A 14,045-nucleotide genomic window follows, 5' to 3' on the forward strand; every position below is an offset into this window, starting at 1 on the left:
GTGTGCCACTGTGGGAAGTGCCTCTGCAAAAGCAGTAGTATAGATTAGATATGGGCACTTTTATGACACATAGACCTAGGTCAGCGGAAAACATCATAGAGGAAGTGGTAACATTATCTGTCTTCTGGTAAAACTACCAGAGTTACGCTTAAAACAAGTCTTGGGAATCCCAAAGGAATAAAGCCAACACAAAGAAGGCCTCTGTTTAAAATTGCTTTCAAACCTCACTGTTCTCTAAGCCTTGGAAAGGGGATTCCTCAAAGTAGAAAGGAAGAGTGAGAGTAAGAGTAGGAGAGAATTGATGACTGGATGGATGGATAATAGGACAAGACAGACAGAGTGATTTGAAAATAAGATTTAGTTGCATTCTGCCAGTCACTTCTGTTAAGTCAAAGTGAAGCTCTTAACCTCCCCAGTGGGGGACAAGCATACTGTGCTGCAATACGTGCTTGCTGCTTGGGCTGCATCCCTTGAGAAAGAACACAAAAGCTGGACTGCCAGGAGGTGGGAGTATCTTTCAGACTGGATCCAGATGAAGAAACAGATCACAACTGAAACATAATGCATGCCTTATCACGATAGGTGTGGAAGGGTATAAAAAACTAAACTGTTTATTTGTAGGAGAAYGTAATGGTCCCTCCTGCCTTTGTCATTAATTTGATGTTGAAAGGAATGACTTCCATCTAGAGGATGCAGAAAAAAAACAGAAGAGGAGATAAATTGAGTAGCAATAATACAGTTTAATGGCAAAAAATTGAAAAAGAATATGGAAATTAGTACTGATGTTACAAGAATTTAAATGTGGCATTTGGCAGCAGCAGTATTGTTCATCTAAAAACAAACAATGCTAATCAACATCAAATGTATTATTATTTTAAAATAAACTTTATTTAATGGCAATAAATATAAAAAATTTAATTTGAAATTAATAGCAAACATTCTTAGAAGAAAATACGAACTATACATTCTTACACTCTGATTTTTATCAACATACATAGAATTTAAAACAGGGGCAATGTTGTGCAATTTACGTTGCTCTTATTTTACTCTAAGGCAGTGAAACAGTCACTAGCTKACTTCAACAGACAAATACACATACATGTTTGGCCCACATGTAAAGTCTAAAACATGTAAAACTGACTCATAGTTTCAAGCAAATGTTAATTTTCCCTTCAGGCAGATCTTCAAATTTTCTTAAAGTGACCYAGTTTCCAAAAAAAGTTACAAATACTCTTATGCTGGCTTCTGCCCCAAAGCATTTTATCGTGATGAACCTGAGGAGAACTCACTGTGTACAGGCAGCTCACATCTTAGCAGCTGGAGGTAGAGCTACATAAATTGCACAGCTTAAGACATCAAACCGCTAAAATTGCAGTCACTAGGCACTCTGGTAGTTTTGCTCTTTTCTCTYTCATTCAGAACCGTGCTGTGTGATATAATGCTTTCTGAAATTAAAGGTTACAGCTACATTAGCAAGTAGCATTGCACATTAGAATCAAATCACTAGAGCAAGAAGTCGATGGAGCTGATGCCCACCCAGTACTCACTGCTCTCTTCAGACTAGCTCTGGTTTAGACCTGTGGACTAAATGCCTGTTGGCTGTTGAAGACAATTACGTGCACATCTAAAATATAGCTTCTGGTTTAGTTTCAGCTAAAACGAATGTGTTTTTGTGCTCTGAGACCAGGCTGTGATAGTGGAAGACTATTTTAAAAACACACTCTCGATCTGAACAAAAATGCTAATGTAGACATAAACCTAAAGGTGATTGGGATTTTATTACAGGAGGATCCCAGTTCAGACAAATTCATGCTTTAGTGATGTAATGATTTTTTTTAAAAAACAATCTTTTAAAGCTAAGAATATGTTTTCTGATGACCAACACCCTCTTCAGGACATGCTGTCAACTGACATAGAAAGAGACAGAGAGGCTGCAGGAACCAAAAAGGTACAGAAAATCAGACACTCCTTAAAATCAGTCTTAAGCTTTGTTACTGTTCACAGMGTGACCCCAAGCAAGGCACTTAATTCCTTTGTTTCCCAGTCTCTTTATTTGCCAAAGAGGGCACTTAGTCTTTCTTTAAGACCAAAGAATTACCTGAGATGGTCCATTCCGTGCTGTTGCTGGTTTTGGTGGGTTTTTTTTGCCTTTATCACAATACACCTCCTTGCCTGCCCCAGCCTTTTAACACTGCACCTGAAAGGATGTGTAAGGCACTTTGGCATTGTGATCACTGATAGGAAAATGAAATCTCCTAGCTGAGTACTACTGCAACAGGAGAAGTGGCAGTACAATGCTAAAATCAAAAGCCCCAAGTTTGCATGGAGCTGATTGGAGTTTCTAATAGAACTCATTTTGCACAAGAAAATCTTGACTACTTAAATTAATTGTTCCATGAGATGGTCTTTTGGACAAGATTTTGTTTTAAAAAGAAGTTTGGTATTTTGTTCTGAAAAGGTCAAGTCAGTACTGAGGTGATATATTTGATAAGAAATTATGTCTTGTTTAGAAAGCTAGGAGTGTTTGTCTAACTATCTGCCAAATTTATATTTGATTCTTGGGAATTTTAAAGACTTGTTATGATTCTGACTGGAAACCGAAACAAATGGCAGAGAGTAGAATTTCCTGTGAAAAGAAGTGCTGGTTCTGGCACTGCTCTAGTTGACAATCACTTATAGTTACAGTCTATCCCGCTTTTCATTCTGTCTCTAATGCAAGTGTTCTCCTGAGCCTTTGAGTCTCCTTTTTTTTTCCATCTTCCAGCTTTAGCTTCATTTTTGTACCTCTCATGTTATTCCATGTAATCATTTTGTGAAGTTTTGCTGAATGAAAGCTGGTGTATCATGAATACAAAGAGAACTCATGCCATATGCTACCTATTCAGGCTTGAACGTCATTTCAAAGGACAGGCTTGTGGTACACAGCATTATTTTGAACTTTTTTAAAAAAGTCAAATGTTTGATTCTTTCTGATTACTAATGGAAAAAAAGTACATCTTATCAATGCTACTTAGTTTCTACAAACTTCATAATACGTAAATAGCTGCATGAATAATCTGCCTAACAATTCTGTATATGAATTAAGAGTACAAAATTACAAAACCAACAGTAATCACCAGGTTTACAGAATACAGACATACTTTTGCTTTTTTTAACACGATTTTTGTTTTCAGGATTTGTAGGAATTGGTCCATTATAACCATTGAAAGACAAAGCAAGTTAATAATCTGGAAGATCATTGATGCAGACTCAAAGTAGAGCTCTACATACATACTCACTTTGTAATGAACAAAATCATCAAGGAGATGACTGATGGCTCTAGTAAATTTATCCACGTCTCTAACATCCTCTCAGTTATTTACAGTTTCATGACACAGTTAAGGCATGTTAAGTAATTTGTTTATTCCAATCTGAAGTTTCAATAGATTTGTGGTCATGCCCAAATTCAATTCAGCGTACACCACTGTATCACAACAGGTCCAGCTGCACATTCTTTGCACATTGAAAATCTACCTGGGAAGTGAACAGTGCTTCTGGTGTGGGAGAAATGCAAAAGAGAGCCCTCTACAAATATTGATTTAGTACATGGAAAGAATTTTAACACTTACCACTGTTACAGATCAGAGACCTTCAAGACTACATTCGTTCGGAACAGAATGGTCACGTGAACTAATGAAAGTACATTGACTAGGGAAAGACAAAATACTTGATTTTCTGCTTGCTCAGAGTGCTATGAAGTCAGTTTGTATGYATTGATTTCAGAGGCAATTCTCCTGTTTATATAGAGATTGATGAACAGGATGGGCTTCCAGTCTTGCTGCTTCTTAGGATCCAAGTCCATGATTAATTGAAATATCTTATTTAAGTTCCAGTCTGCATATCTAATTCAGTGCAGCACACAACAGCGCTTAGCATATCAATTGTAATAGCTTAGCAACATGGTTTTGAGTTGTATTTTCCTTCATATTATGGCTTTTCCTCTTCATTTTATACTTGAGGTGTTTGCTTTATCGTGTGATCAAAACTCCTTCACAGGAAGTGATGTTAGTCTTACAGAAAACGATTCTGGTTCTTAAAGTTTTAGTCAAGTTCTACAACAGATCAAATGGCCAATCCTTAATTGACGTGGAAAGTACTCTATGTGTATCAGAATTAATCTGCATCTTCTCAAGATGATAAATAATATTTATCCTCACATGTTAGAAAAGGATGTCATATTAAAGCTGTTTTTTCAAAAAAAGAAAATTCTTCACTGAGTCTCAGTGGCTGCATTTGCCAATGGAAATAGGGAAATGTGCAGGGGATAGTTGCAAGAAATAGTGTTTAGTAATGGATATTAATCCAAAGTGTTTGATTAGCTGTTGGTAATGTGTGGATAGGTATAAGCTGGCTAAATACTGTTATTTCATATAAAAAAGTACTTATTCAGCTTTAGGTCGGAAAGGGCTATCTATTTGAAATTTTCCTTTGAAAATTTTGTCAGCTATTTTCCCCATGGTTTTTTTCACAACTTTGAGATCATTTTCATGCAAGAGTTTCTGCGTTAGGTATTTCTCTCGTTTGACCTTGCTCTTGGTCTTTTGTGATATATCCGGTATTGCATATGAAATTATAAACTTCACAAAGTATATGACATGCTGGGGAAGGTGAAAATGAAAAAATGTCAGTCAGGCTGAATAGTCCATTATTATTATTATTATCATTATAGATGAAATGTCACATTATCTCTTAAGACTCTAAGTCCAGTACCAGTATCTAGCTACTAAAAAGCAGAAATGACTAATGAATAGAAAAATCACAAGAATTAATAGTGCAGAATAGACCAATATGCAAAAATTTCTGATTTTCTAATCCTGATTTTAACATTGTTTTCTCTGCTTGCTTTGGGGGAACCCTAGTACTCAGTGTTTTCCTTTTCCCTCATATTATGGAAATACATGACGACAGCTTCTTTTAAAACCTTTTCAGGTTTGTTCAAATGACTCTGGGACTATAAGCATTCTTTACTATCAGAATTCTGCTCTAAAAATTTACGTGTTTCTGATGACTTTGGTAGCCTCTGGAYAAGGCCCTGAATATATTTTATAATTCAGTATTTTACCTAGTATTCTTTTCCCTTGATCTTGAACTGACTCCCATCTTTCTATAAGCTCAGATTCCAGCTGCACAGAAGGGAGCAATTGCTTTTTAACCAGAGCTGGCTCATCTAAAGACTCACCTCTCTTGGTGACTGTCTTTACACAGTTCACTCTGTCATTGCACATGCATTATGTATGTGTATTCATGAGCATGTGCAAAAACTTCCTCTAAGAATATATAAAAATATTTTTGGTACTCAAAATCATTTTACAGTTCTTGAGAAAAAAATTGCAAATGTGAGGCAACCCTCAGCTGATGTCATGACTTTACATAGACTTCTTTTTTTTTTCTAATAATGTTACACTTAACTTACACCTCCTAAGATCCTATCTATGCTAGCTGATATTGCCAACTAAAAGCTCTGATAGGTCTCCTGGACAGAATGTCTTTGAAGGAGTTTCTGAATGAAGAGGAATCTAATTAACTAAAGCTGAAAACTCCATGCACTTACCTCCATGACAATGATGAAAGCCAGCTTGGCTGCAATGACATGCCAGTAATATATGTTATGCTCATACTGATGCTGGTGACCAGGAGGGTAGCGGAAATCACGGTAYCTGAAGACAATGTAGGAAAGTCAGGAACTACTTTTGGGAATCTCTGCAGTAATGCACTATGACCAGAGGATGGAGCAAGATATGTCCCTGCTTAACGCATCTTGGAACACTTAGCTGCATATAACTACAGCTAAAGGGTAAGGGTAAGGTAAGGGTAAACTTTCTATCTGCAGAATGAGCTATATTTGGCTGAAATGCCTTTTATTGCCACTGTGTTAATAATGGATTAAATCACTTTTAGAGAGTTTTTTTGAAAACTGTATCAATTACAGTGAAAATAAAATGACATAAATATTTTCTGACTAACATAGATTTATGGTACAGACTGCTATTCAATTCTACTATTCAAATTATTCTGCCTTTTACTGTGTTTTAACATTTCTTAMCGGATATTTTAACAGAATTGGGTTATTTAGATAGTACTGAATGGTATTTACCGCTCTTGTCATTGGAAAAGAATGGTTATTTGACACTTGCCTGCATGTTGTTTGGTTCCCCAACCAAGGAGGAGATGGCTTGCTTTCATTTTTGAAGTCTGATATATTGAAGACAGAGAGTGTATTGTTTATATAGCCTTTCATTGTGTAAGTGCTGTGATTCCCATAAGGAGGGACTGAAAAGGACCAGTAATAAACCAGACGAGGAATCATGTCAGATGTAAAAGCAATTATCATGGCCTGCATTTCAGAAAAAGAAGACAAAAGCAGAGTAGCATTTAAGAGGTAAGCCTTAATATGCATAGCTTTWCCACGTTTAATATTTCAAAATTAGCCACACTGAGCTAAAAAAAGAAAATACATGCTTTTCTAGTCAGTGAATCTGTCTGTAAATGAGCATGCAGTCACAGGCATAAAACAATCTTTTTGAAATGTGCACTTTGTATAGTTTTTAAATTACACTAGCTATACTGCATGCTTTAAAAAGTTCTACTATAATACACTTTTTTCCTCATGAACATTCCATGCAGGTCAGTAACCAACTCACCTGACACTCCTGTAAGGTAACCTTCAGCAAACATGTTGCCTATTAGATGTGCTGTGGTATACTTAGGGAAATCCTGTCTGATGAATCTTACAGAAAATGACAGAAGAGTAATAGTGAACTAAATCTTACCCAGAATCCTAAAGTTTGAGCAAATGAATAAGATAAATTATTTAAATAGTTGATCCATCTCTGACCCTAGAAACATCTCACTCTTTCTGAAGTGATAGCCAGCCCAAATTTGTCTTAGCAGGTGCTGCCTCATAAGTTTCCGTATCAGTATATGTAGAAACTGTTCTTGATGCCAATAAAAATTTTCTATCTCAGTAATAGGTGCATAGTCCTGTTTTACATATGACATGACCACTTGTTATTATCTTGCTCCCAAGAGAGTCCCTGTCCTATTCAGTCTGCCTGTCACAAACTAGTTGGGAAATCTGGTCTGTGAGTTTACCCTAAGAACTCTTTTTTAAACTCATGAACTGCCCAAAACATCCTATTCTAGAAGACAGGTTAATTATGTTTAATCCAATACACTCCTTAACCAAGGCAGAGAAATGGAAGAGTGTGAAGTTGGAAGCTAATGGGATTACAGGGAAGAAAGCAGAAGCCATAGGAAAGGTGTGTGACAGAGGAAGAGGCAAAGTTAAGAATCAGTAATCAKCAACGGGAATTAGAAGAACTTAAGAGCTCGTGTGTATCTGTATTTTATTCCCATTCATGCCAGTCTGCACTTGCTGCAGGCTATATTTCTCTATTTTTACGGGATGAGGCAAAAATCATTCACATTGGTGCAGGATTTCTAGAAGGAAAGCCCCAACTTGAAGAGGTATTTGTAATGGCTATAAAAAAGGGGAGAGAAGGCAGGATAAAGGGGGAAGAAATCTGCAGACATCTCTTGATTGTTCCCCAAAAAACACTTTGGTGGCAGTGCCAGCTTAAACAGCCACCATCCCTCCTGTCTTCTTCCCCTAGTAGAACACTTATGCCCCGTGCTGGCTCAAGTGTTCAGGTAGCTGTGTAGGGGATCAGATCACAGCACTGATCTGGCTGGGAAACTCAGCTGGATCCCTCTCCTGTCTGGTTCACCACGTGCTTGTAAAAGCGCTTGTGCCAGTACAGACCAAGAGACAGCAGCAAGGAGAAAAGGGGAAGAGATGGAAGATGTTGAAAAGGGGGCAAGACCTATTCCACCTCAAGTAGCACTGCTACCAAATGTTGAACAAYGTCTTACCTTTCAAGCTGGCTTACTTTGAACACCTGACAAGCAAAACTCTAGTTAACATAAGACAGAAGTTGCAGAAACACTACTGAAGCATGCGATTGTGGTCTAAAATCTGCCTTTGGCTCCCCAGAAGACTGTTAGGTTTCAGTTCAGTTGAGAGAACATTAATTTCGCTAGTGAGAAAGAAAAGGGAGGCAGTCTAAGACTACAATAAACTTGCTTAAAATTTTCATGGGTAAGTAAGTACATAAAAAAGGATTTTTTTGTTGTGTACTCCGTATTAAATCAAATGTAGGTGGCATGCACTTTTAAAAACTGTTTTTAAGCATTACACACTAGTGTGCAATGAAGTCAAAAGTATGTGTTGCTTATATTTACATGTGGAGTAGGTGGTTTTGGCTGACAAGAAATATATGATATTACTGTGTCTTGTAGTTGCAGGGAAAATATGTCACACCTAAATTACTCTATTTTTAACTTAAGTAAAAGAAAAAAAGTTTTAGTTAAGTATAATTTCCTACTGTTCATTAGCCCATAAGGTTTGCATCCAGGCAGATCACAGATGACCTAATAGCAACTAAACAGTAAGGCAAAAAAAAAAAAAAAAATCATTGGTCTCCCTTCAGACCAAATGAATTTGCCTCTTTTTCTATGTATCATTTTTAAAAAGACATTGGAATACAGTATTTACACAACTTATTGGTTGTTCTTACTGAATTTTTTGCAAGGCCCCAGGTCTCTCATAATCATAAATCTGAACTCTGTCTCCTTCTCTCCCTCTTTCGGAATGATCTCCAGATGTTTCCCAAAGAGCTACAAGGGCAGAAATAAGAAAGCTGATTCTACAGCATCCGCTCAAAAGAAAAGCTTTTTTTCCTCCTGAATTGTGGGCTGAATTTTAGAATATTGCACTGGAAAAGTGCAAACAAATAAAGAGTATTCTCTCCTTCCTAACCTACACTTAGCAYAGTTTTCCATTTATACTCTAATAAATTAAAATCAGTCTTCAAGTCAACAACAGATATCTGATATACTGGTATCATGCAATAGCAGGTCCAGTGCCTAAGCAGCAAGTCTCAGAACTGATAGCTTTATGCAAAAGTTACTAGCAACCTAGTAGGTGTTCAAAGATAATATATGAAGGTGAAGAGGATACAGTATACAAAAGTGTAATTGCTAATCAGCTGTAACAGTCACATAGAAAAGAAYAGACACAGTTTCTGAGTACTAAGAAAAAAATCAATCATCAAGTCTAAGGCATTTATACTAAGATTAACTCTACTTAGTATGCGAGCTCTCCAAACAGGGCTACACTAGAAGAAACATGCCTGCTCTTAACAGTCATAAAAACATGGAGAAGCAGTTCCTGTCAAGGAGGACAAGGAGAGAGTAAAACCAAGATGTAAATCTACTTTTCCACATCATGGACTCCATGTGTTCAGCAATGTCACTTGAGGGGTGTAAGTACGTAATTACATAGGGAGGAATATGAATTTGGAGTCAATTAAGCTTCTTAAAGTTGTAAATCTCTGATTAGYCTCAACTGGGCTGTCAACTGATAGTGACAGATATCTGAAACTACTGTTGGGTCATTTTTCTGTAGAATTGAAAGCAGAGACACAAATACCTTCCACCTGAGACACAAATTCCCTCCCACAATACTGTGAATTTGCTCTATCTGCTAATTTGCAGGGACAGTTATCATCAACAATTTTTTATGCACGCACTAAAACAAAAAAGCCAAAGAATATGTCTGTTGTCATCTGATATTTCTAACAATCTGAAGATGTGTTACCAAAATTGCATCATTTTATTTCAAAGTTTAACACCAGATTTACTAGTAGGCCTTGGCTTTTCCACATGCTCGTGAAACAGCTGAATTTATGACCGATTTGCCTCAGCAGAGCAGTGCAAAAACAGCTAGAGCACATGCTCTAGGTTGTTGTCTGCCTCCCAGATTCTCTTGCATAATTTCATTCCCCAAGTTCCCTTTTTTCTTTTGACATTTCTCCCTCYGCTTACTTCTCTGCCTTTATGTTCGCCCAAATCCCCTCTTTACAGGCCATCCATATTTACCATAGCTATTGAACAGATATAATGTGAAATAAAATTCTGAAAAAGAATAATGGCCATTTCGGGAGGCCACCGAATACCTGAAAACATATCGATAGCAGAGACTAACATATAAACTATTCTTCTTCAATGAAATCCACTCTGGACTCATTTCAATATGGTCACCAGCCCAACCTCAATAGTAACAAAATCAAGCCACTGAGAAGACGGCAGCTCAACAGCCAGTCAGGTCATGGAATCTCATCATTCTGTTCTTTGAAAGTATTCCTACCCTTCCAAAGGCAAAACAAAGACTTTTCAGAACAGAAAATAAAAGAGAGAGCAATATGCAGGAAAACTCATCTGGGTGTGGGGRAAAAAAGGGTATACGTATCTGTTTCATTACTTCTGAAAATCAGAAATACTGTAGTTGAGACTCCAGACCAGCCAAGCATTTAGTGATTATAGAAGGTATCTGAGATACAGGAATGTAAGCTCATGTCCTGGTTTGAATTTGAATGGCTCCTTTACTTGAAATAAGTCTCCTAACTAGCAGGTTATTAACTGTAGTTGAATGCTCAGTTCTGTCTCTTAGCCAATTCCATCATTCTCAAAACRGCCAGATTCCTGTGAAAATTTAGGCTAAGATGAACCCCATCTTCTGACTTAACTGGTTTCACCAGGAACTCCTAAGTGAGCACAATATGGTACTGCTACTGCAAGGAGTAGCTTTTGGAAGAAGTGACTATCTTTTACTGTGTCAAAATGAGTTCCTAAACTCAGTGATAACAGCAAAAATGGTGACAGTGTTGAAAAGGGCACATTAAGTATGGGCAGGCTTTACTGTTACTGCAGAGGAGAACAGCGGTCACTGCTCTTTTAAGAAAGGGAAGCAGTGGAAACTCTTGAAAGATAATATATATTAGCTGCTACATAAGAATAAGCAATCAAGAAATTTACAGTAGTAAAATCCAATAGTACTATTTCCCCCCAAAATGCAACCTCTGTGTTAGATTTTGGYGACTTAATTATATGGGAAATTTGAAATGTCTGAATTTCACTACGACTATATCCATGAGAAAAAAAGGTTTTCTAAATATTTTAAATAATTCATTTTAAAATTAAGTTTAGCACCAACTAAATAATGGATTCATTTGAAAATTCTCAGAAAAAAATTCATTCTGTTCCACCTACCAAAAGGTAGGTGCTGTAATTTTRAGTATATATTATATTTTTTAATATAAAGGAAAGAAATTGAACTGCTACTTTAAATGCAAAATTGCTTAAAGCCAAACTTAACTAAGAAGACATGACCATAATAATTGTAAGAATTAGAAACAACCATCCTTAACAATTTAATTACAACATTTTTTTWAAAAAAAATCATGCATTTACTTGTAGACTCTCCAAAAATATCTCTGTATTATGCTCTATAATTTTAGGAAAGATKCTCYTTAGTCTTCATTTGTAACATAGATTTTTCTGAAAACTCTAGTAACTCTAAACAGCATTTCTTCTAATTAGATGTAATATTTTAGACAGTAACTATGTTCTGTTTCCAAAACATCGGAGAAGTAATGAAGAGCTTAATTCACAGGGGCTAAAGTCTTATGGGACTGAAGCTCATAATTTATTAAGGATAGTTTTAGTGCTTCACCTGTAGTCACCTTGGCATGATATGCGTTGATACACACGGCATTCCCACATTTGGATGTAATACTTGCAGTGGAGGCATTTTACYTTTCAGAATTGTTGACACAATACTTACATTAGTAACTACAGCCAAAATGGCTATTCCTTGCATGATCGGCTGCCATGCTCCTATGTCTTGTGCCTTCTGTGGAACTATGCGTCTGAACTGGGTTGTCATCTTCCAAGCATCCAGTCGGATTTCCAACATATTGTTAATAAGAGCCARAAGAGGAGCCAGTGGGAATGATGCCACAAACAGAGTGACAAATCCGAACTGTATAACTGTCAAAGGGAGAGGTTACATACATTGATGAGGTTTTAATTTACCTGAGATAAGCATATATGGGAATACATATATATTGAACTATGCGAAAGGGCAACAAAGATGAGTGGTTAAGTTCCTAGCAAATCTTACCTTCAGACCATTTATGTTGTGAAGACTTATGAGCAGCATAATACAATAATATTTGGAAAGACAGTGAAAAGTATTGAGAAAGAAAAGACTGAAAAAAACTGCCAGATGGAGGGAAGAGGAAAATGTTAAAAGCCAGAACTCATCAAAGGGAACTCTTCTGAGTATTTAAACATCCATTTCTTTCTTATGTTTTTTCATCATTTAGATTTGGAAATTTAATGATTATCTCAGTGCTACATTCGAAAGCCTGAATCATGTTATTGTTTTCAGGCGCTGSAACAAGTGTGCTTACAATTCTATTACAGAATGGCTAGTGGCGACAAAACTGAGTTTTGYCAGCCCTCAAGAAAACAGCAACAAGTAAGTAATTGTAAATCTCCACTAGCCTGATACAGAAATCTGCTGTTGCATTAGAGAAGATGGTAGTGTTCTGGCTTCTGGATACATTTTTCAAAAGATGGGGTAAAACAAGCAAGAATGCACCTCCTTGTACAATCRCTTGCTGTGTCTTTTAATTATAAATTGAATTGAAGCTTTGTTGCTTAATACAAGCTAGTAAAACTAACTAGCAAAGCTCTYTATAATGGCTTTTCAAAACTTGCTTTACATTGCTAAAACATTCATGTCTCCTCTGTCTATAAGCTTATTAAGCATTGCTTGTATGAACATTTTCTTCAAAGCATACTTGCATCTAGCACAGGTTCTAGACTAAGCAGAACTAAACTGCTACTTACCCATTTCAAGGTACTCATAAAACAATCCAAGTTTTCCAATGGGCTGCAGGTGGTAGTCATGTTCCCAACGTGGAACAATTTTTTCTGATCTAGCAGCTGCACAATATCTTCCAATTAGATTCTTAATCCAACTATCAGCCAGGGAGAAAAAGACCATTAGCATTGGTAAAATAACCTCAAAAGTTCAGTAAATGGAAAAATTTGCGTTTTGTGCCGTTATAGTTTTGAACAGTGACTTCCGAATTCCTAATTACTGAAAAAGTCCTTCAAACATGAGTATGATTTTCTGTTGCTTTATCCTGAATGCAGTTATTTTTAACCATAAATAAGAGTGTAAAAGGACAGCATATTGGAATGGCAGTAATTTATTCTCATGTTGTGCAGATGAATAACCACATAAAAAGTTCAAGCAAATCAAATCAAATGGAGGCCTGTGGTTAGAAAGATTAATTCCTCCTGATCTGAAAGGCTTGAACGAGAATTTAAGAAAAYTGAAAATGAATTTTAAGAAAATTGATGAATTGGGTGTAGCTACTTTGAGCAATCAAAGGACCACTTTCAAATAGAAAAAAAAAAGAGTCAAAGGGGAGAAATGTCCATCAAGAGGGACAAAACCAAATACTTCTACTTGTAGTTGCAGATATGCAGAATGACAGATCAGTCAAAAACCAGATCTGGAAGTGATATTTCGCATTTCAGCACCTAAATGTTATTTGCCATCTCAAGAAGGGAATTCAGAATGCCAGTTAGATGACCATATTTCTTGTACACAGAATGGGAGAAGTCAGTTGTCTATGGCTGACGAAAGCATGCCAAGTCTTGGGAAGCCTTCCCCASCTTATGGATGTTGAAAAGAAGGATGGCTTCACAGTTCTCTCCTGTAACTAGCTGCAGATACAGAGTATTTGGGGGTGGAGGAACCCGTRTCTCAGCCAAGCACTCTATAGCCTCAAGGTTGTACAGTATTTGGGTCACACCTTGAAGTGGCATCACCATGCAGCAAAGGGCACAATTCTTGGGCTCAGAAGAACCACAGCTGAGGGAATGTGATGCTATGGCATCCAGCAGGGGTGAGCAACTGTGAGTTTCCAACTCCAAGTGATAACTAGTCACTGATTATCATAAAATAAAGAACAAGTCACCAGAGACCAGAGYAGGCACACACAGTACTGGCTAGCATCTTCATCTAAGTTACATGGAGGGCATTCATTGTTAATACTTTCCTTACTGTTTACATTAAAACATGATCT

The 14,045-nt window shown here is 36.8% G+C and overlaps 1 protein-coding gene across 1 annotated transcript in view; it reads right to left on the reverse strand.

Moving 5' to 3' along the window:
- Positions 1-720: 720 nt before the first annotated feature.
- Positions 721-14,045, reverse strand: part of ANO6 (anoctamin 6) — a 52,370-nt gene continuing 39,045 nt past the window's right edge. Inside the window, exons 16-20 of the mRNA XM_085310667.1 lie at positions 12,796-12,926; positions 11,723-11,928; positions 6,174-6,373; positions 5,591-5,696; positions 721-4,637 (exon numbers count right to left, since the gene is read on the reverse strand). Of these exons, the coding sequence (XP_085166793.1) occupies positions 4,422-4,637; positions 5,591-5,696; positions 6,174-6,373; positions 11,723-11,928; positions 12,796-12,926 (859 nt within the window). The 3' untranslated portion in view covers positions 721-4,421. The remainder of the gene's footprint in view (positions 4,638-5,590; positions 5,697-6,173; positions 6,374-11,722; positions 11,929-12,795; positions 12,927-14,045) is intronic.

Source organism: Rhea americana, unplaced genomic scaffold, assembly GCF_003343005.1.
Source record: "Rhea americana isolate MKP2758 unplaced genomic scaffold, rheAme1 scaffold_322, whole genome shotgun sequence".
Classification (NCBI taxonomy): domain Eukaryota; kingdom Metazoa; phylum Chordata; class Aves; order Rheiformes; family Rheidae; genus Rhea; species Rhea americana.